This window comes from Lathamus discolor, chromosome 2 (genome assembly GCF_037157495.1).
Source record: "Lathamus discolor isolate bLatDis1 chromosome 2, bLatDis1.hap1, whole genome shotgun sequence".
In the NCBI taxonomy this organism is placed as follows: Eukaryota; Metazoa; Chordata; class Aves; order Psittaciformes; family Psittacidae; genus Lathamus; species Lathamus discolor.
Window position 1 is genome coordinate 10,400,394 of NC_088885.1, and position 21,604 is coordinate 10,421,997.

The 21,604-nt window shown below is 41.2% G+C and overlaps 1 protein-coding gene across 5 annotated transcripts in view; it reads right to left on the reverse strand.

The window, feature by feature from the left end:
- Positions 1 to 21,604, reverse strand: part of HECW1 (HECT, C2 and WW domain containing E3 ubiquitin protein ligase 1) — a 253,047-nt gene that overhangs the window by 93,614 nt on the left and 137,829 nt on the right. For 4 of the 5 annotated variants that reach the window (XR_010609789.1, XM_065665696.1, XM_065665692.1 and 1 more), the window contains one exon: positions 5,052 to 5,130. Coding sequence is in view for 4 of the 5 variants with exons in the window: in XM_065665696.1 (XP_065521768.1) it covers positions 5,052 to 5,130 (79 nt within the window). In the remaining variant the exon portion in view is untranslated. The remainder of the gene's footprint in view (positions 1 to 5,051; positions 5,131 to 21,604) is intronic. The other variant, XM_065665693.1, reaches the window with a different exon arrangement.

The following is a 21,604-nucleotide window of genomic DNA, read 5'->3' on the forward strand; positions in this document are numbered from 1 at the left end:
GCATTCAGTAAAAGGCTCTGAAGATACTAAATACTTAACTAATGGTTTGAGGTTAGCTGAATTTAAGACTTTGCTGAAACCAATGAATTCAGAAGGCTTGGACGTGTCTTGCTGTACACTGTAGTTTTATAGAGTAGTTCTTGGAGGCATACGAGGAAATGTTACCAACATAACTCACTTATGCTTTGCAAACGTGCATTTTCATCCAATCTCTTAAAAAACGTTATTAATATACCATATGTCAGCTTCCCACTTACTCATAAATCACACTTTGGCATGAAAGAGTTTATATACCTCTAACAGTTTAATAGCGTCAGGCCACCCCTCATTGAAAACAACAGAAGGAAGCAATTTAGGCAGAGACACAGCAACCACAGACTCTTTCACTACTGCAGACTTCCAGTAAGTACACGCATCCTAATCCAGCTAGGCACACTTCACTGTAAGTAAATGGCTTATACTAACCTCGACATGCTGATGCTCCCAAGTGAATTATGAATTTGTTCAACTTTAGGGCTTCCCTTCCTTATAGGCTGATCTCAGGGTGTCCTGATGAGACCTAAGGAACCTTTGTTCTAGATCACTTGCATGCACATAGCCTCTGCCCCTAAGGCAGGCCATAGACTTCCCTGTCTGCCTTTGTAAAGATCATTCTGCAAACCCATTTTCCATGCAGCACCAGAAACTTCGAGGCACTGATGACTGGACAGTGATGGAGACTCTATTTTTGTGGTAATCGGGAAACTAGCATATATTTATTGGCAAAACTTGGAACCAGGTGAGAACATCAACTGCAGCAGACACAGCTAGAACACATCTGTGTTTTACTATGTTTGATTTTGCTTCAATACAGGTGATTAGGCTTTCAGTAGTAAGCTAAAGTTGTTAGAAGCTGTTCTCCACAGGAATAAGAACCTTTTGGCAACAGCTGTGGAGGAACTTTCCTAGAAAGGCTATTTTGTGCAGTTTATAAATGTATCTCAAGAAGACTGAGTCCACCTCACCTCTTGATGTGCGTATTTTGGATTAGGATGCATGCACTTAAAATTACTGAAATCTGCAGCAGCGAAAGAGTCTGTGGTTGCTGTGTCTCCACCTGAATTCCTTCTTTCTGTTGTTTTTCATGAGAGATAGCCTGACATTGTTGAACTGTTAGATGTATATAACCTTTTCTCAACAGCTAATGTGAACAGCTTAACACAGCGAGGGGGAGATTTTATCACTGCAAGCAATTAACCACTGGAGCAAAGTACCATCTCTGGGTATCCTTAGACATCATGGTTCTGTGAGATATATCTGAGACAAACTCACATAAAGCTCCACACCATGGAGCAAGATGCTATACAGGCTAATGGAGCAGTTGAATTCAAAGCCTTTTGAGGCCTTTGAAACTGTTAATCTAGAGCACTGCAGTACTTTGTAGATGCACTAGAGATGGCATGAAGTCACCTCACCTTTGCACAAGCTCTGATGCGTAAGAAAAAGGCTAGTAATTAGAAACTCCAGTTTGTAAGTAATACGTCTGGGCAAGTTAGCTTGAGTGTGAAAGGCAGAAGAAGAGGCAGGTTTATAGCAATATTAAACAAGATTTAGTGTCTACAACTCCTGTTACAAAGTCAGTTACCAGGACTGCAAAGAATGTTTGGAAGATAAAGTGTGTTATATATCTGCATTCTGATCAAGCATTTCTTGGAAACTACTATTGTCAAAGTGACCCTTAACAGACCTAATGCTATCTTCACTTGTGATTCATACTCTGACTTCTATAAACTGACAACTGATGTTACCCAAATGCCTGGTCTGAATCATTAAATGGTTTGGGTTGGAAAGGACCTTAGGATCATCCAGTTCCAACCGCCTGCCATGGGCAGGGACACCTCATACTAAACCATGTCATCCAAGACTCCATCCAGTCTGGCCTTGAACACTGCCACGGATAAAGCACTCACAACTTCCCTGGGCAACCCATTCCTGTGCTTCACCATAGCCACAAAAAAATAACCCACATTTCTCACAGAGCTGTGATGAGGATAAACTTCTGAATGTTTGTGAAGTATTCAGATCTTCTGGTCATTTATTCCACAAGAACACTTACAAATATGGAGTATGCAAACACATGAGATAGGTGAAATATTAAAGCTTGAAAAAAGTTATCTGATGCAACATACAGCTAGCAGGCGTATCATGCAAACCTCATGATAACACTTTCTAAATATAACAGTCAACAGAACAGTTTCCAGGGCTTTCAGCAAATGCGTTACACTGCTGCTAAACCATGAGCCTTCAGTGAGGTGGCTGCTACATCTTAGGAAGCTTAGCACATTTCTTCTTTCTGTGCTTCATGTATGACAGCTCTGACACTTTCAGCTGCCTTATCAGAAGTGTGACATTCACTGGTAACAGTAGAAAATTCATGTTGGAAAGTAAGTGCTAAGTGACTGCATAGCTTTCCTTAAAGACAGTATTTAATCTAGCTAGATCAGGTTTACAAGATTTCTCTTGGCATTTTTAATAACGAAAGCTGTAATAATACAGTCATCATATAAACAATTAAGAGGCTTAATCATAGGAAGTTATCTTCTTTGAGAGCTTATTAATCTGAACTAACCTTTCACAGGACCAACTTCCAGTCTCCAAAGAAGTAAACACTTAGAAAACAAACCTCCTACTGATTCAGAGAAATCAAATTGACCAAAGCCAAACTCTCAGCTATTTCTGTTCTCAAGAAGTTACCCATCTCCTTTTGCCTTGAAGCATCAGTTTATACTTTTGTCTTTGCTTGACATTTTTATCTTTTCTCAGGCAAAATTTCCACTGAAAACAGTTGGATTTTGTCCAACCAAATACTCAATAAAACTACAGAAAGAATAAAGGACTTTGTAACCAAAGAAACTGTTTCTGCACAGTTCACATTATCACAGGGCCTCACTGGAGTGACTAGGCAGCAGAGCAAGCCATACAAGTCTGCTGAAACAGACTGATGTTGTTCAGCATTTCTTGGGATTTGGTCTACTTCGAGATTTTTCTCTCCCATTCTAATAACTTATTCTTTTTAAAACTGCTATGGTAGAAGGCATAGCTCTTCTCACATTATTCAGATGACAAACTGTATGGGGTACAATGGCTCTGTGGTAGTGCAGCCCCTAATGCAATGGTCCCTGGTCAAACTACTTGGATTACACTTTTTTTTTTTCCCCTTAAGTGCAACTAAACCAATCATAATTTGGAAACTTAACTTCTAAGTAATGACACTGAAGGTGATAGTATACTAAAATATAGATACTGAAATGGAGAAGGTTGTATGAGCTGACAATGGCAATATAGAAGTTATTGCTGTGAAAGCAGTGCAAGCACAAAGCAATCCCAGTTCCCTCTGATGCCTCTGGAAGGCCTGGCTTGATTTACCTTTTATTAGCTAACATAACGGATAAAGGAATAGCAATAATTTTACTTCAAGAGAGACAACAACTTTTTTCTTGCTGTTGTATTGATTAAGTAAGAAGGTAATAAATAAATCCTTGTGATGTGTTAATCTGTTCATTTCAGAAAGACTGAAATAGAGCCATCTTGGTAGCAAAGATTGTTGACAAAATAACTGTTAGCTCAAGGCCTTTCAAATACCTGGCTGTGATGATGCTGTTAATATGGATGTGACAAAAATGTAAATGAATTGCTAGTGAACCATTAGAATAAGATATCCCAAATGTATTACAAGGTATAGTCTTTGTATACTTTAAATTAAGCTGTAAATTAGACAGTTTAGTTAATAAAAGGGCCCACTGAGACAACATTATTTAGCCGTCTCACAGATTACAACTCTTAGTATCTCTTGGTCTACTAGGCCAAAGAACCTGAGAGATTAAAAAACGTTACTAATCGGAGCAACCTTTCTATATAAGATTATTTTAGAACAGGGAAAAATCAACTCTACTCCTTTATTTCTGCTGAGCCAAACCTGTGGGTTTATCAAATTGAATAACTGGGTGGATGCCCAGTGTCCAACCTGGGAAAAACAAGTGTTAAAAGAGCCCCATCTAAAGTCAGTCTAACTTGCCATAGAGCATAAACAGCCTCTCCAGAAACACACTGGATATCTAGTTTGGAAAAGCACTGACTTGCACTCTTAATATTGAAGAGATATGGAAGACTTTAACACAGCTTGGAGGGAAACTTGAAATAAATCACATGGCCAAACCAATCATGTAATGGGATGCTGGCCAGATGGAGATTTTTAAACAGAAAGGCCTAAGTCTGTAAAAACTCTGAACAAGGGTAACTCTTCTCCTCTGTACTACTTCCCCCAAGAATTTCCAAGTCATGTTCAACATATCTAAGTTTGTTTTCCAGGAGCTAAACCCCATGGAAATGAAGTAGCAAGCATAAAACTTCAAAATGAGAACCTTGCTCACAACTACTCTCTTTTGACAAACTGATTTTTTTCTACACAAGTGATTTACAAGTTGTTTTTACCAAAGCTAAATCAAATGGTCCATAGCTGCTTCGTGGAACCATAGTAAGCCCTTAAAACCTGCAGAGATATGCCAAGTAATGGGCTAAGCATTCTTCAGAAAAGTTAAGAGGAGAGCAGTCCTCTGGCTCAGGAAACCCGAGAGTCCCTTCTGAGCAATACAGACAAGCTTGTGCACCTTGGCACATGGATCTGCCTCAGGTCCAGGCCAAGACAGTGGAACATGCTCTCCAAGAAACAGAGGACTACCACTCAAACCACATTTTGCTCTGTAAGTGAAGCATATGCCTTTGATCTTGTTTTCCCTACATGTATGGCACCACATTTAATTGTAAGCAGGAAAACCTAATGTGGCCCCAAAACTGCACTTCAGCAAGACACTTCAACACATAACTCTCATTGAAGGAAGACAGCTATGTGACAACAATCACAATTCTCTGTCTCAGCCTCACTTCTAGAGCAACAGGGAGAAATCCATGCATAAATACATACATATACATAGATACACATGTACATGAAAAGCTTTAGTAACTGCAGTTCACCACTCTCTGGGCTTAGAACTTGCACTTCAGCAGTGACTTACCTGACAATGAAAAACTTATCAGTCTCCGACTTCCTTGTCCCTGGATTGAATCTTCATTGGTGATGCTTTTAAAAATCTGCTGGAAGAAAAACTGTGGTGAGAGTGTGTATCGTTCATTAACTCTTGAACAGACACATGGCTTAGTAACTGTCTTTTTAAAAGATTCTTAGTTTTACAGCTAAGAATCAATTAGATGACCACTAATCAAAATTATGTTTTTATCCAGCTAATAATTTAACCACTAGTGGCCTAAGTTATCCCTTCCTGAAGGCTTTTCCTTAAGAATATAGAATGACACAAAAATACTACTGTAATTTTGGTATAGCAGGTTTTCTCCCAAAAAGGAACTGCTTTTTGGTAGAGAAACTGCGATACTAAAATTACAGGAGACAAAAGCAGTGCGTAAGCATGGGGATGTGGCTCTCACCTCTAGAAACAACTTCTGTCTTTATAATACCTTATTACTGCCATAGAAAATCTTGTTCCAGAAAGTTTATTACATACAAGTGAGAAAGATTTCCTAAAGTTTACTAATACTGTGTGCAAAAGCATTGAGGGTGATCTGGGGGGTGGAAATCAATAGATGACCTTTTGTACTCCACACTTTAGGTTCTAATGTCAGTCTTTGGCTCAACAAGTTTATTAGTGCGTTTCTGTTGCGCAAATTGGGACCCAGGCTACCTTCTGGCTGTGATCAGAACGCGGAAGCCTTCGAGCCAGTGTCTGGGCCATCAGCAATACCCCACCATCAGTAGTTTTCACCACTGTTTCCCAGAACAGAACAGAGGAGATGCTATTGGGAGTCAGGTTCCAAGTTCAGAAGGGAGATGGTGCTACTACTACTACTACTTCCCACTGACTTTGGAGTCAAACCAAGAGCTGCTCTGCGCCCGGGAAGCTGCAGCTTCTCACCACTCCTGTCGTTTGGCTTTCAGGCAAAAAAGAAAACCAGCGTTTATGCAGTGAAGTTCCAATTTCTGCCAGGAAACAGTAACTGAAGTCCCACTCAGCTGTGACTCACTGCTCAGTATATTAAATATTGTGTATTCAAGCTTAACTTAGAAAACAAGCTGCTCTTTGCCCCCAGAGAGCACAAAACCTGGTCAAGGGAACACTACAGCCCAGCTAGCAGGCATTAAACAACATGCACAGCTGGCAGGTCAAGGCATAGATGAGGCCTAGATCATAGGTTGAATTTAGACACCATTATAAAAAAGTGGTCTCTGTTAGACTCAACTGTCATAATCATTTTGTTCCTCACAGACTATTTAAACGGGAAAAAGGATAGTGAGTAGAGTGGGACTATGAGCAAATTCCAGTGGAAACACTCCTATTGGATCACAGCTAATTAGTTGCAATTGCACTTTCAGCCTTCTCAGCTAAGCAGGTTTCACTTTACTCACTGACACCACCACTGATTTCTGGATAAAGACATATTTACATCAGGATATTGTATGTGACTAGGAGAGTTTGATGAGAAGAGCTCAGTAACCTTTACCAGCCCAAGGTGTGATCGCGCCAAGAAACGACATTTCCTTGTCAAGATGTATTTTTCCTACTATGTCACTGCCTGACATTTATTACACATTATCCTTTAATGCTTACTACTAATGGTTTTCTCAGCATTTTGTCCAGGACAGTAACTGGGTCAACCGACCTAGATATATGCACATTTTCAAAATGTTCTTTTTTTCAGTCCTTAAATGCTTCTCTGGGGTTTTAGATCCGCCATGAATCAGTATGAATAGTTTAACAGTCTATGCTTTGAACAGACTAGGGTGGATCTGATGGAGTCCAGCCTGTTCCAAACTTCATAGTATGTTGCTATTAAATGACCCTTGTAGGGGCCATGGCTACATCAGTAGATTGTACTGAGACACTAGACTATTGCCACAAATCCCAATAGAGACAAAGCATCACCAACACGGCCAAACCTATACTGGCCAAGCTTGGCATTATACAAAGAGAGTAATCACACATTCAGCCCTATTAACAACAACAAAGGATCCATCTATTCTGTGTAGCATTGTCCCATGGTCCTTGTCCTCCAGTGGTCTGGTGGCACTGGTTTGCTACTCTTCCCACATGTACGCTGCACCTTTTCAACCACAACACAGATCCTCAGGAAGGTCATGTGCCAGAGAGGGGTCAAGAGCAGGCAGATACCGTATGTCAAAGGAAGGAACGATTATGCATGGACACGCTCAGTGAAGGTTATTAGGAAGGCCAGGAAAGTGATTATACTTTAATACTAGCATTTGGAGTCGGAGGTAATGGAGGGGGAGGAAGGGAGAAAAATCTCCCAACAAAGTCTCCCAACAAAAGCCTGATTTTCTGAAAATAAAAAAGCTATTTGCTGCAGTTTGGTTTCACTAATGCAATACCAGACTGCCCCCAGTACTGAGGACAAGGTTAACAGCACTTAATGCAGGGCAGGACAAACGAGGGTGTGTGGTCACCAATACTTGCCAGCCACCAAGCCAACTGGGATTCACAGTGTCCTGAGGACTGGGATGGGGAAGTGCACAAGCTCTTCCTGCTTGCCATTTATCATGAAAGAAATCCAGACTGATTTTAGTAGCTACAATATAATTACATCGAGAGTTTTGTCACTGTAAGTAAGCCTTGAATTCAGTCATCGGGAGATAAACCCCCTCTATCTTCTCAACTGCCTCTTAAAATACAGTTGACAGAAAGACAACATTGATCTTCTCACTTGACATCCTATGGACTTGAAGTCCTTGGTACGAAAAGGAACAAATGTGATTTTCCTTCAATAACTTTGGTGCTCCTTTATGCCCTTGAAGTGAGAGCTCAGTCTGAATTAGTTTATATTTTCAGCTTAAAATGTCATGTTTGCACATTGTGCAACTCAGCCTTATTATTTTAAGAGTACTGTTGATAAGAAACAGGATGAAAATGCTTTTATTACATGCTTCTGTCCTATCCAGACATGAAGACATGGGAAGTGAGCTACAACTTCAAGCCTAGCTGAATCTCTCAGAAAACCAAAGGCTCCCTGAAGCATCAAACCTCCTTTTGCTTTCCTTGCCTGTATCCACAGCTGGTGTCGCGGCCACTGATAGGAGTGCATGTAGTCAAGCAGTTAGAGAAGTATTAGCACTTCCTTTAAAATATTCTCCAGTAAACACACATTGTAAAATCTTCTGGTCTGCTCACACTTCCCCAGCCACAGAAACATGGCAAAAGACAATCCCAGAGCCTGTGATGGCTACCTGTGAAACACAGGGAGGTACTTGAGACCAGATCCAAGCGTCTCGGGACTTGCTGAGCTCAGGAAAAGGTTCATGTTTGGTAGCATGTTTCATTTTTTCAGTAGAGAGAAAAAAGAAGAGAGAAGGAGACGACTGAAAGCTAAAAATAATAAGTCTTGTCCTAGTATCACTTTTCCTTGTGAGTAGCTCCTGCAAATGTTAGAAGGAAGTTATGTGACCCTGAATGAGAAAGAAGGCAACTTCACACTAGCAAATGGAGCCCTTGAGACATTAGCCATGGCATGTGTTATAAAACATCAAAAAAACTTGAGAAACCTCCGAGCACTACAGTCCATCAGCTATTGCTCAGGCAAAATTCCAAGTGCATCACCAAAAATTTGTGTAAGCAGAAGCTAAGAAACAGACTCTCACAGCTAAGTAAAAACATCTCCCAAAATACCTTTACTCTTCACCCATCTACATGGAACAGTAACGAGGACAACACTCTTGCTCCTGGATGTAAACTGCTTACAGTGTACACCTGGGGTACCCCTACTAAGCCTATATGTACCTCTAGGTTAAGATGAGGCAAATACTTTTAGATATATATACAGTGAGAAGTAGGTCTGGAAGAAGCTGTGACCATGTTTGCCTGGTGTTACACATAGAAAATCTGCTTTTGGGTACCACATTGACCAGTAATAGTGCAGCACGCTGATAAAACATGCTTTGCACCACTCCCTTTAGCATGCTTGTATACTGTGCAGCCCAACTTAGTTGTTCTAGAAGTCCTGCTGATACGAAGCAGGATTAATATGATTTTATTATAGTCTACCATTGGTAGACATGCACAGCTGACAAATACAAGCACTTACTCCTTTTCCTATGCACAGCACAGAAAAACACTGTCACGCCTCAGTCCTTATGCTCTGTATCAGTAGCTTCTGCTGCAAAAGAATGGTAACATTTAATGATCATAACTGATATAAACTATCTCACATAGGCCAGGATTTCTTATATTTAAACCAGAGGAAACTTCAATGATATTAAAAACAACACTGCACTGTTTGTATTTGTTGCTTTTATATGGTGAACCTCACGGATGTGGCCTAATGGCTCAATCCAATCAAGTTCCAATTTCAGAAGGTGCTAATTAAAACCTAGAATATTTTACACTGACAGTACAGATTGTAACTACAGTAATAGTTAATGAAGATTAATTAGGTACTGTAAACTGGCAAAGCTCTAGCCTGGACCATACTATCTATTCACAAGAGCTTCTTTTTAAAATAACACACCTAAGAACATATGAAAGTATTCAGATGGACCCTCACTTCTAAGCAGCACTATGCAAATCTGTATGGATGATTGAAGTCTAAGTGAAAGAACACTAGAAACTACAACAGCGAGGCAACAAAGTATTTTCTGTTTGTATATGCCAGCTCTGAGGATGAAAAGCAGTAGATGAGAGCACTGTGAAAAGGGAAGGCTGTAACCTGTGCTTGATTCAAATCACAAGTGAAAAATAGCATCAACTCAGCCCCCAGTTGTGCTTCAGCAGACAGAAAAAGTATTGCTAGATGTGTCAGAGGTAAATATGCGGTGTTCCGGAGCTGGTGGAATAGACAGGCTGTCTAGTAACTGCCCATACCATGCTTGCTTCAAGCTCCAGTTATCTGTTCTCTGCTTTTCAAGAGCACTACACCTGCCTGCAGATTTAAAGCAAACTAAACAAGGTTAACAGCCTGAATTCAATGGTCAGGAGGAAAAGAAGCAGCTGATGCTTTGGCCCTGTCTCCTTCCATCTGTTTGTATCCCTTAGCTCCTCTGAGATTTAAGACAGGTCCAAAACTGCCCAGCACAACACAGGGTACCGGTTTTCGCTCTGCATAACTTTGCTGATGTCAGTTTAAACTATCTTGGACCTACTGTTATAACAGACCTGTGTGTACCTGGCACGGGTGTCAAGAAGTTACTCTCCCCTAACCTAGTTCTGTTGGCTTTTACGGTTGCCCTTTTTATTACAGTGAATTGTTAACATTAGGACAACTCTTTAAGCAAGTGAGAAAAGGCTCACAGCCTTTCTTTTCCCACAGCTCAGCAGTGAAGCATCTTTCCAGAATAAAAGAATATAAGATACCATTCCAAGTCCACGATTCATGTACTACCATTCTCTTTAAAGAAGGAATTCCTCAGTAGATCTGCAAAGGGGTGAATACTCCCATTTCCTCCCAAGTGCTGAATTTAAAAAGAAATGTTTTTTGGAAAAAAAAAAAAAAAGACTAAATAAATAGACACTAAATAAATGCTTCCTTTTTCTCCATCACTTGACTTCTGCCACATCTTGGGAACACAGGGCACACTGGGATATAATGGACAAATCATGAAAGGAGCAGAGTCCTGAGCCTGTCACTGACAGAATTAAGGCTATAATCCCAGGCACCACTTTGAAAATCTAGTCCTAATTACTGGCAGTGCTTCAGCTACAACCCTGACTCTGTTAACAGAATTATCCAGCTCTTGAATGCAATATATTCCACTTATCCTGTTAGCTGGTTAAGCCACTGTGCTGGCACCGGACTATCTTTCTATCAGGTGCTTCAAATGAGCAGTCAGTTGCTCCAGCAGCAGTCTCACTCCCTGCTGGGCTCCCTGCAGCTGGCTCACATCCCTGAAGGACTGTGGCTACACACACAAGGTCTGCCTCATGTGTCACAGTCAGCACTATTCTAGCCTTCTAATACACCATCTCTCAATGCCATTCCCTAATTAAGAGGAGAATTTGCCCTTTGTGGGCATACGGCAATTGCCCTCCGTCTGCCTCGCAGAATCACAGGGCTATAGAACGGTTTGGTCTGGAAAAGACCTTAAGATCATCTAGTTCCAACTCCCCTGCCATGGGCAGGGACGCCTCAAACTAGACCATGGCACCCAAGGCTCTGTCCAACCTGGCCTTGAACATTGCCAGGGATGGAGCATTCACAGCTTCTTTGGGCAACCTGCTCCAGGCCTCAGCACTCTCACAGTAAAGAACTTCTTCCTTATACCTAACCTGAACTTCCCCTGTTTTAGTTTGAACACTGCTCATCTTGTAGCTCTGTTTATTGATTACTTCATGGACTGCCAGGAGACAGAAGATTTTCATTCCAAAAAACTGCTCTCCTAGACACCCTTTAAAAAGATAGCAAGAAAATGAGTAAACAGTTTTTTCCCCATTGAAAATGCAATTAATTCTTTCAGCAGATTCCAGAGAGCAAACCCTGGCAGCCAAACTAAATTACCACGAAAAAATCCTGCTTAGTCCCTCCAGAAGGCACCTATCAACACACTTATGACAAGAGGACAGTCAAGGACAGTACATACCAAGTGTATGAGACCTCCATGTCTGCATGAAGATCATTCATATTCTCCAAGCTACCCTATGTGGGTACAATGCTATTTCAGCATAACCGCAAGCTAGAATAGCAGTATTAGGAGCAACCACTTCCAATTAAAACAAAATCGAGGACTGAGGCAACAAATCAGTACCTCCCACAGAGTTCAGTATCTTTTCTTCCAAAATTTTGTTAGATTTAGCTTTTTAATTATTTCAACAGTTCTGCCTAATAAACTTCAGCTATCCTTTGGCAGGAGAGAAGCTTTGATTACATATTCTGATCTTCCTTCACTCTTTGAAGCTTCATTTAAATAAACTCTTAGATTTTCAGATACTTAAACACAATCACACGTGCATGTGGACAGTGCCTTCTGGGTCAATGGCTGGACTGTATTGAAGCAACAGCCAATTTTTCTGTATATATAGCATACTTCTAGGATGACTGCTTCCTGCAGCATATCTCACCAACTGCTCACATGTGGGCTCTAAGGCCGCATGCTCTTTGATGCCAACGACCCTTTGAGAGCTAACAGGCCTCTCAGTAAGTCTGAAGTGGTCCAAGGATGACAGCACTTTACAGCCCCAATGTGCAAAACAAACTCTGGTTGAGTTAGTGGGGAAGAAGGCTCCTTGAAGCTGCCTAACAGCTTTGTGCTTCCCAGAGTTACCACCATCCAGGAAAAGAAAAGCCTTTAAGAAAATCTGGGTTTATGATCAGATGCACATTGGGCAGCTGCCTAATGCAGGACAGGACTGCCCCTGTAAACCCGACAGGGCTGTACACAGAGTATTAATGTGCTTAAGCACCCTGAAAACAAGAACCACTTGTAAATACTGCCCTCTCGGGAACAGCTAAGCAAGACCCTACAGCCCCCTGAAATAACTGGGAGGTTTGTGACTGACAGGTGAGACAGGCCATCGGGCACTACTTGGATCCTGTAATTCTCCATAAGACTTGCTCCCGTAGACTCCAAATGCAAACTTTTCAAGAACACATTTTGTTTGCATGGAGAACTAAAAAACTGCTGTTAACATCTTATCTCTTTGCACTATGAAATGATGAGAGTGATCAAACTGTAGGGCATATGTAGTGAAAATATTCTAAACTCTTACATATCCATGATGTCTTCAGCAGGCAGGAAACTGTGTTAGGCAACAGTCTGTACTTCCAGACAGCCTAAGTTAGAGCTTCAGAAATTCCTCACTCTTCTAATGCAGTTTGGTTGGAACAATATGGAGATGAGAAACACACGTGTGAGAGACAACCATATCCTTCAGCTAAGCTCTGCATGAAGAATGGCTCAATGCATTAGTCTTGCTGTCAAAGCCTCTGGACAAGAGAATCGAGTCAATGACCCTTCATGCCATACAAGCAGCAGCAAGGCAGTGAACAAGCCCATTATTCTAAATGAATGCCCCAAACATCGATTCCCTATGAATACCATTATTTCCAGTAGTGAGTTACAGACTCTTTACTTTCTACCTTGGATCCCGCTTCAGGCAGCAATGAAGCTACTGCAGAGATTTACAGCCTGATTTAAAAAGCAGAGAAATATCTTTGCTACTTCAAGCGCCCCTCGATCTCGCTGAATGACTAATAAAACATTTTGCTCCACAAAGCATTTTTCTGGTTATGTTGACATAGGAAGCTGAGAAGACAAAAACCCCAAGTTTTTCCTTTTACAGTATCTACAGTCACTTAGTTAATGCAGCGTTATGCACAACTCTGCATTCTCCTGTCTTATCTTTTGGGAGATCCATTACACCCAGCAGAAACTACTTACCATAGCTCAGGAAACCTAGGTGGAGGGTTGTTTGTGTGGTGGTTGTTTTTAATTTTTCCTTTTTTAATTACTTTTATTTCCCTATTTAGCTATTGCTGGCTTTGTTTTGTTTTTCTTACATTGCTTCTTTCAGGAGCAATGGGCTTCAAAAAGTCAACAGCTTCCTCCAGCAAAGCAGGCTTGTAGCAATACTGATTGGAATCAAACCGCCATAGAATAACTGATGTTGGAAGACAGCTCCTGAAGTCATCTAACCCTTCAACTTAGGACCAACCTAGAGCAGGCTGCTCAGGGCCCTGTCCAGTTCAGCTTTGAGTATCTCCAAGGATGGAGGTCCCACAAACTCTCTGGGCAACCTGTGCTAATGTTTGACTACTGTCCTCAGGAAAAAGAAATTCCTGAAGTCTAATCAGAATATCCCTTATTGCAACTTGTGTGTATGGCCTGCCGCTGTTTCACCATGCACTGTGAGAAGTCTGCCTCCTCCTTCCCTACGATTTCCCACTAAGTATTAAAGGCATCACTACATCCCACCTAAAACTTCTCTTAAGACTGAACAAATCCAGCTTCGTCTCTGCTACTCCTTGTATGTAATGGCAACAACCAGTCTAAAGGATGAAGCAAACAGGGGCCAGACTCATCCTGAAAATTACCATGATGGGATGTTACAGCAAACTTAAGTATGGCACAGACTTCTGGGGGAAAGCAGCTTTTCCAAAATCCAATCTCCAATAACAGCTGAATTCACTACAGCAATTTGGTCATCAAAGAAAGCCTCCTGAAGGATTTGGCCTGCTGCATATTGAATGCAAAAGGCTTCTGAACATAAAGTCATTAAATACGACAGGAGGGGAAAGGGATGTCAACTAAATGCAGGAGTGCTGTCACTGCAGACACATCATTAACTATAGTGTGCATAATGATACAATTCTTGCAGCTTTTAATAAATAAATCACATCTTATCAGCAAGAGAGGTGTTTTCTGTTGCATGTGTCAGGTTTGATAGAAATCAGTGCAGAATTCATTTCAAACACTTCAGTCAACCCTGGGAAACTGTTCTGTGGAACAGAGCAAGGCAACACAGAGGTTCATACCTCATGCTACACACACGAACCACATCATCCTCATTCAGTACTCATACAGAAGAGAAGTGACTCCCATCCCCAGACAACCTCCATGTCCCCTGCTCCCCAGACTCCTCCCCCTTGCCTTACCTCCCCCTGCAGGTATCTTCTACAGAAAACATCTGCCCCTCATCCCTACAGGAACATTCCTGACCTGTGCCAGGCAAACAGCTCATCCCTTCCTTCTTTCCCTGTGCAGGCAGGCCCTACACTCACTTGTCTGTGGCTGTATGAGCGCTGATGGGCAAAGACAGGAGAGCAGAGCTGGGCTGTTGCTGGAAGCCATGGTGAGCAGAGGCTGGTGCTCTGCCACAGGGCTGCCCTTCCAGCAGCACTTCTCACTCTGCTCTTCTCTTTCTTCCAATAGCAGGAACAAAACTTTCTTTGTCAGCATCCAAACCTTTGGACTAAGTAGAAGCAGGTCTGATCCAAGCCACCTCCTTGGACCATGCCCCTTAAACAGCTGGTAAGAGAAGAACAGGAGACCTAACTTTTCCCCTCCCATCTTGGGGCAGGCTGTGCTACCAGTCTACAGAGACACAAAGGATGACTGCTGAAAACACGAGTGAACTCTGACCCCTCTGAAAGTGGGAAAAGTTTGGCCTCTGGTTTTGTGGCATTAATATTTTATCCTCTTCTGCTGCAGTAGCATTATATATCCCTGAACTGCAGGACACTGAAGCAACCCGTGCTGATCCCCCATCAATGATGCACCACTCACAAATGAAAGTGAAGATGACATGACACAGACTGGGCAGTTTCCCCCTTCATTCTTCACGCTCAAAGGCACAACTGAAAAATAAACATGCAAACCCGGAGCATCCTTTCAGGGGTAAAAGCTCTAAAATCAAGACCTCCTGGACTTCCTAATCAAGAAGCTATTTAAAACTGTGAAAGGAAGCAGCCAACAAAAATGTGAAAGCATTAACTAGAAAATGAAAGCAAAAGTAGAAAAGGAAAAGAGAAAAATAGAAAAGGCAAGTCTATATAGAAGAAGAGTAGAAAACAAAGAAAGGAGTGGTGGAGGATGCTATAAGGAAAGCAAGCAATTAATAGAATCATAGACTGGTTTGGGTTGGAAAGGACCATAAGATGATCTAGTTCCAATCCCCTGCCACAGGCAGGGACACCTCACACTTAGACCAGGTTGCTCCAAGCCCAACGTGGCCTTGAACACTGCCAGGGATAGGGCAGCCATAGCTTCTCTGGGCACCCTGTGCCAGCGCCTCAGCACCCTCACAGGGAAGAATTCCTTCCTTCTATCTAACCTAAATCTCCCCTGTTTAAGTTTAAACCCATTATCCCTTGCCCTATCACTAGTCCCTGAGGAAGAACCCCTCTCCATCATCTTTGTATGCCTCCTTCAGATCAGAAGGCTGCTGTGAGGTCTCCATACAGCCTTGAAACAACAGTTCTTCTGTAAGCTATACAGTTCTCCTCCTCCCTTCAGACACATCTAAAAAACCCACAAACAAACACCAAACGCCCCCCCCATACCTGAACAATGATGAGTACAGCTTTGTTACAACTCAAACCTGAGGGCAGCAGCTTTCAAACCTCTGTGCTGATGAAGATAAGTTAGATCCTTCCGGGAAAAAAAGAGAAATAAATAGATTGCTATAAAAACCACGGTTTCCTGACAACAACTGGCATCTCCAGACTTTTCCGGTGTTAGGCTTAACTATTCCATACAGCTGAATCACCTCTGTGGTAACAGATATTGGTTGCCCTCAAACACTTCACTTCTGGAATCACAGTCCTAGTACAGTTATACTCTGCTAGACAAAAAGTCATAAATGTGTTGGCACCTGAAATATAATACATTATATATTTTGTGAACTAAACCTTAATTTCCTGGGGTTAGTTTGGTAGTATGAGCAATGCTGGTGGTCCTCTGCTAACAATATCAACATATGGTTTAATCAATATGGCTTACACTTATGTTCACCACAAAGTCCTACTGGATTGCCATAAAGGCAAAAAGGGTCTCAGTGTAAATAAAAATCAGGTCTGTTGACTTAAAAAGGAAACTGTCTAAGAACAATTCAGTTGCTTTCCATGAGGTTTTATAGATGTAAGAATGTAAGCCTGTCTTTAAACTGCAGATATTTAGATTGGAGAGACTTAGTGACACAGTTTCGTGTGGACTTGGCAGCACTAGCTGCCACGTTGGACTTAATGATCTTAAAGGCCTTTTCCAACCTAAATGATTCTATGATTCTATTCTGTGATTCTGTGATATTTAGTGGGCAGAGGCTCCATGCTTTCAATCTGGATGGAAACGTGCTTGCCTGAGAACCCAGCTAGCTAGCTGGGAAAACCCCCCCAACGTTTAAAAGAAGTGGAAAAGGTTTCTCAAGATATTTAAGGATTAAAACGAACAAAAGAGTTCAAAATTCTATTGAAGATTATTCTTACATACACCTGCTGATATACTGACCTACATCAATGTCCCCACTTGAACCTCCTTTGTCCTTAATCTTTTTCATACAAGTAATAATTATAGCAAAAATTATTTAGAAAAGTATGTAATATTATATAACTGTATTCCATCAGCAAAACAACATTAAGGGAACAGGATTATCCTGTTGAGCTCTCAGAAACCAGGAAATGTAAACCTGAAATATAACTCTGAAGCATTAAGACTGACTCTTGATGAATATAAATTGCAATGCTACTTTCTTTTTTTAGCTGTCCCTGGTCATAACCTTTTCCCAATGTAACATTACAGACATACTTTTGGGTCACCTGGGTTTTGTGAGAAGTAAAGGCAATCCAGGATATACTTGAGATTCAGATAAAACATAAACCTAAAAGCTGAATCATCAACATTAAAAAATGGAAATGTACAACTGAAAGGTAAGAATAGAAAACATGAGAAGCATGGTGGAAAGCAATAAACATTCAAAATGTCCTCTAAATCCACACGCTATAACTGGGTGCAAGCTCACGTCACAGTCAGCCCTGCAGTCACATCTGCTGATTTTATATAGGTTATCTGAGGGTATGAGTGATTTCAGGACAGATTTTAAATACTGGTTGCTTTTATAAAGGGTTGTGCATAGTGAAATTACAACAATGTTCTTCTCTCCCAGAATCTTCCTCCTGTTCTCCCTTCTTCCCAGGACAAAGGAAAGCAGACAAGGAAAAGAAAGAAATGTTCCAGGAAAAGTGAGTTATTTTTCTCCTTTACACTGGCTGCTGGAAAATCCCTGGTTACTGAAAATCCAGGACTAAATCAGGACTAAAGTTCCTCCAACAGCGCGTCAAAGCTTTGTAAAATTATACTTTGCTTTTGCACAGCACTGATATATTCGGGTAATTTCTCATCTGTGTGTCCTCAACATTTCCCTTACATCTGTAAATCTGCAGGCTACAGCTCTCACTATAACATAGTACAAGCTTGCTCTGTGCATCAAGAACCGCCAGAATATATCTCAACCCCAGGTATATCTCAATGTTCCTTTGCAAAAAACCTACAGATTTTATTCAACTCTAATAACTTCCATCATAGCCAAAATAAGCTGTCCAGAGCATCATGCTTTACAGCTAAATTGGTCATTTAAAATGGCCAGGTAAAGAAACACAATGTAAATGACAAGCAAATTGTATCTAGCCTATATTTGAGCAACAGCTCACCCAGGCTTTGAGAGAAAGACCCACCGAATAGGCAGGAAAATCTCCATTACTCCAGTGGATCTGGCTTTCAGATTACCATGATCTACACCCATAGACTGAAAAAAACATAGTCACACCTTTTTAAGCATCTCTCCCTGCTGATGAAGCTGCTTCTTCCCTCTTCACTTGGCAGCATGTCTGAGACACAGCAGCAGATACTGTTACACAAAACACTACCTTCAAGAAGTAAGATTAGCCTCTGACATCCTAACATTGTTTTAGAAGTCACTGATCTCTTACAACATCACAGGTATTTTAAAAACAAGCCCAAAGACAGTAATTCCACTATTTACCAACCTTCCTGATTGTCCTATTTTCATATCATCACAGAAGTATCTCAGGAGGTTTACAAAACAAGCTCTTTTACCTGCCCCAGCTCCATCTGCTTATTTTGCCTTGCTCATGATAAGCTCTTAAAAGAGTTCACTGCTTCAAATAAGCAGTGAGCTCATGTTTCTCCCTGTACACCTTTTAGAATACATTCAACTTCTTTGGAAGGCTTATCCAGACCGCTGTCCCCCAACTAATATCTGCATTCCTGCCTCAGCATGAGTGATTTCTTCTTGATTCAAGTCTAATGACCGTGATTTAATATGCTGACTTTCCTGGATGGACATGTCAGTCAGAAACCTGGCCACTGACTTCTTCAGCATGACTAACACTTGCTCATAAATCCTCTCTCTGCTTTGTCTTATCAGCTAAGAGGAATTAATAGCAGATTAAGGTCTATGACAACAACTTCCATTCATGAATATATATAACCCTTTCAGAAAACATTAATTCTTAGCATATATGTGAGAGATAACACATTGCCACCCAAACCTGAGATGAATCATAAAGATGTCCAAAAGCAATGCTATGCAACAAAGCTGAACAAGACAGGGAAAAAAAAAAAGCTAATCTGAAATTGGAGGTACTAAAGCTGGATCACAGTTACACAGATTAGAATCTGACCAATTAGAATGCATGCATTAACTCAGCTAGTCTTGAACAAGTGTCAGTATGATTTCAATGACTACCAGAATGCAGGCTTCTTGTCTTGATGAAAGCACAATGTCCTCCCAGAAACACTGCACTGGTAGTACTTTCTGAGTGATGGAGACCAGCAGATACACCAACTGGTACATCTCATCCCAACTGATTCCAATTTCTTAGCTAATTAACACTGCTCCTGCTTCAAAAGTCTTCTACCCCAGCTGCATTTCTACACAAAACCACATGATTATCATTCACACTCAAAATTTCCTCTCCATTCCTATATTGTTACATAAACAAACAAAGAACTTCCTTAACTTGTGAGTATTGGAGGATATCAAGAGCTCCTGAAAATGCTTTCTTACACCTTCAAGAAAAAACTCATTTTGCATTAAAAATTGTGTGAGAGAAGATGCAGATCAAAATCACACACCTTGGACTCAATGACCTTAAAGGTCTTTTTCAACATAAATGATCCTAGACCAAGTTGTTCCAAGCCCTGTCCAACCTTACCTTGAACACTGCCAGGGATGGGGCAGCCACAGCTTCTCTGGGCAACCTGTGCCAGCGCCTCAGCACCCTCACAGGGAAGAATTCCTAAATGCCCCCTCTGTCAGGTTAAAGTCATCCCCCCTTGTCCTGTCACTACATGTACTTGTAAGAAGTTCTTCTTGAGATTTCTTGTAGCCCTCTTTAGGCGTTGGAAGGCTGTTATAAGGTCTCTCCGGAGCCTTCTCCAGGCTGAACAAGCCCAGCTCCCTCAGCCTGCCTCCAGAGCAGAGGTGCTCCTAGACTGATACATATGCTTTTAAAGCACCTCAGAAGAACTTCAGGAAAAGGAAACAGGGTGAAGCTATAAGCAGTGCTAACTGGGAGATCAAGAGTTTACCAACTCCTTCTTCACTAATCCTAATTAATTAAGATTAATTAATTAATCTAATAATTAAGATTAATTAATCAAGAAAATTGAACAACAGTAAATTCAAACTTGAGGAAACCCAAGATTTTTTTTTTTTATTTCTAGAGCTAATTAAAAGGGAGCATACCAACATGTGTCTCCTAATTTCTTGGGAAACAGAAAGTGTGCAATAGATGAGCCCAAAACGATTTCCCTGCTACAATGACTTGCAGTCATCAAGCATCCCACTTGCAACAGGGACACGGGTTTTTCCAACAGCTAGTCCCCTAAGCCTGTCCAGTGTACACCAAGAAAGGGCACTTGGTGAAAATGTCATGGCAGTAAAGCCACGATGTGGATAAGCAGTCCTGGAAACGTGATGGAGCAAAGAAAACCAAACCCTGGCCCTTTTCTCTTTATGTCTCATTGGGTAGTTCTGCAGACATACCCAATTTGACCTAGAGGATTGCATGCCCATGTACTGCAGGATTCTTGTAGCTTCCAAGGTCATGGGTGTTGGACCAGCTGGATCCTGGAGAGATTCACCCTGGCAGCATTCTTGTTCCTTTTTTTCCTGATTGAAAGGTGCATTTTTTAAATGCAAGGTTGTGAGAAGAAAAAATGGTGCTTTCACTAAATAACAGTCTAAACTAAACACACATGAAAAATGGCTAGTACACCACGTTCTCCCTCTTTAACCTATTAGCAGGCCTCCAGAGCACCCAGTGAGACTCAGGTCAATGTGTACAAAATTGGCAGCAACAAATCAAACTGATAAATGCAGGGGGAAAGGGTAGAAATCATCTTATTTTGTAAAACAACATCAAAGCAAATCTTTTTGCAGCTTCTGAACTGATACATGCTAGAAAGGTGTGTTATGTAGCCATGTAAACTACCTCTAGTAACTTAGCTGGTCTTTACCTGCAATCAGATTCAGCCCTATCATTGCAGGTAATTCTTAGAAGGGAGGAAGCAGGAGGTACTTCATTCAGAAGTCTATCATCACCTTCACCTCTGAAGTGCACTCCACAGGGCTGAATCCTTTCTTTCTTCCTTCAACAAAATTACAATATTTGCCTTCAGACCCACTGTATAATTTCAGGAATTGCACTGGTTTTCAGGAATCTGATGCAGAAGGGAGTATGTAAGAATGTCAAAGGCAAAAGCGTACATGATTATACTAGTCCAGTGTGCTGAACAGTTGCTGATCTTCCCATAATTTACTAAACTACAGAAGGGAGTAACATGATGTGCAGACTATTAGTACAGCTATTATGTGGCCATAACAAGAGACATTCAGAAAGTAAGTGGCTGGGAAATACCAGACACGTATTGAACCCATTAACAAATAAATGGCTTGTGTAATGATCTTCGTGGTGTTGCTGAAATAAAATCACTCCAGTTCCCATCTGTCATGCTTTTTATTTCTTCTCTTCAAGTCTGTGCTGCACTGCAAGCCTGCTAATTTAACCACCCTAAGTCTGCATTTAGAAGTTCACACAG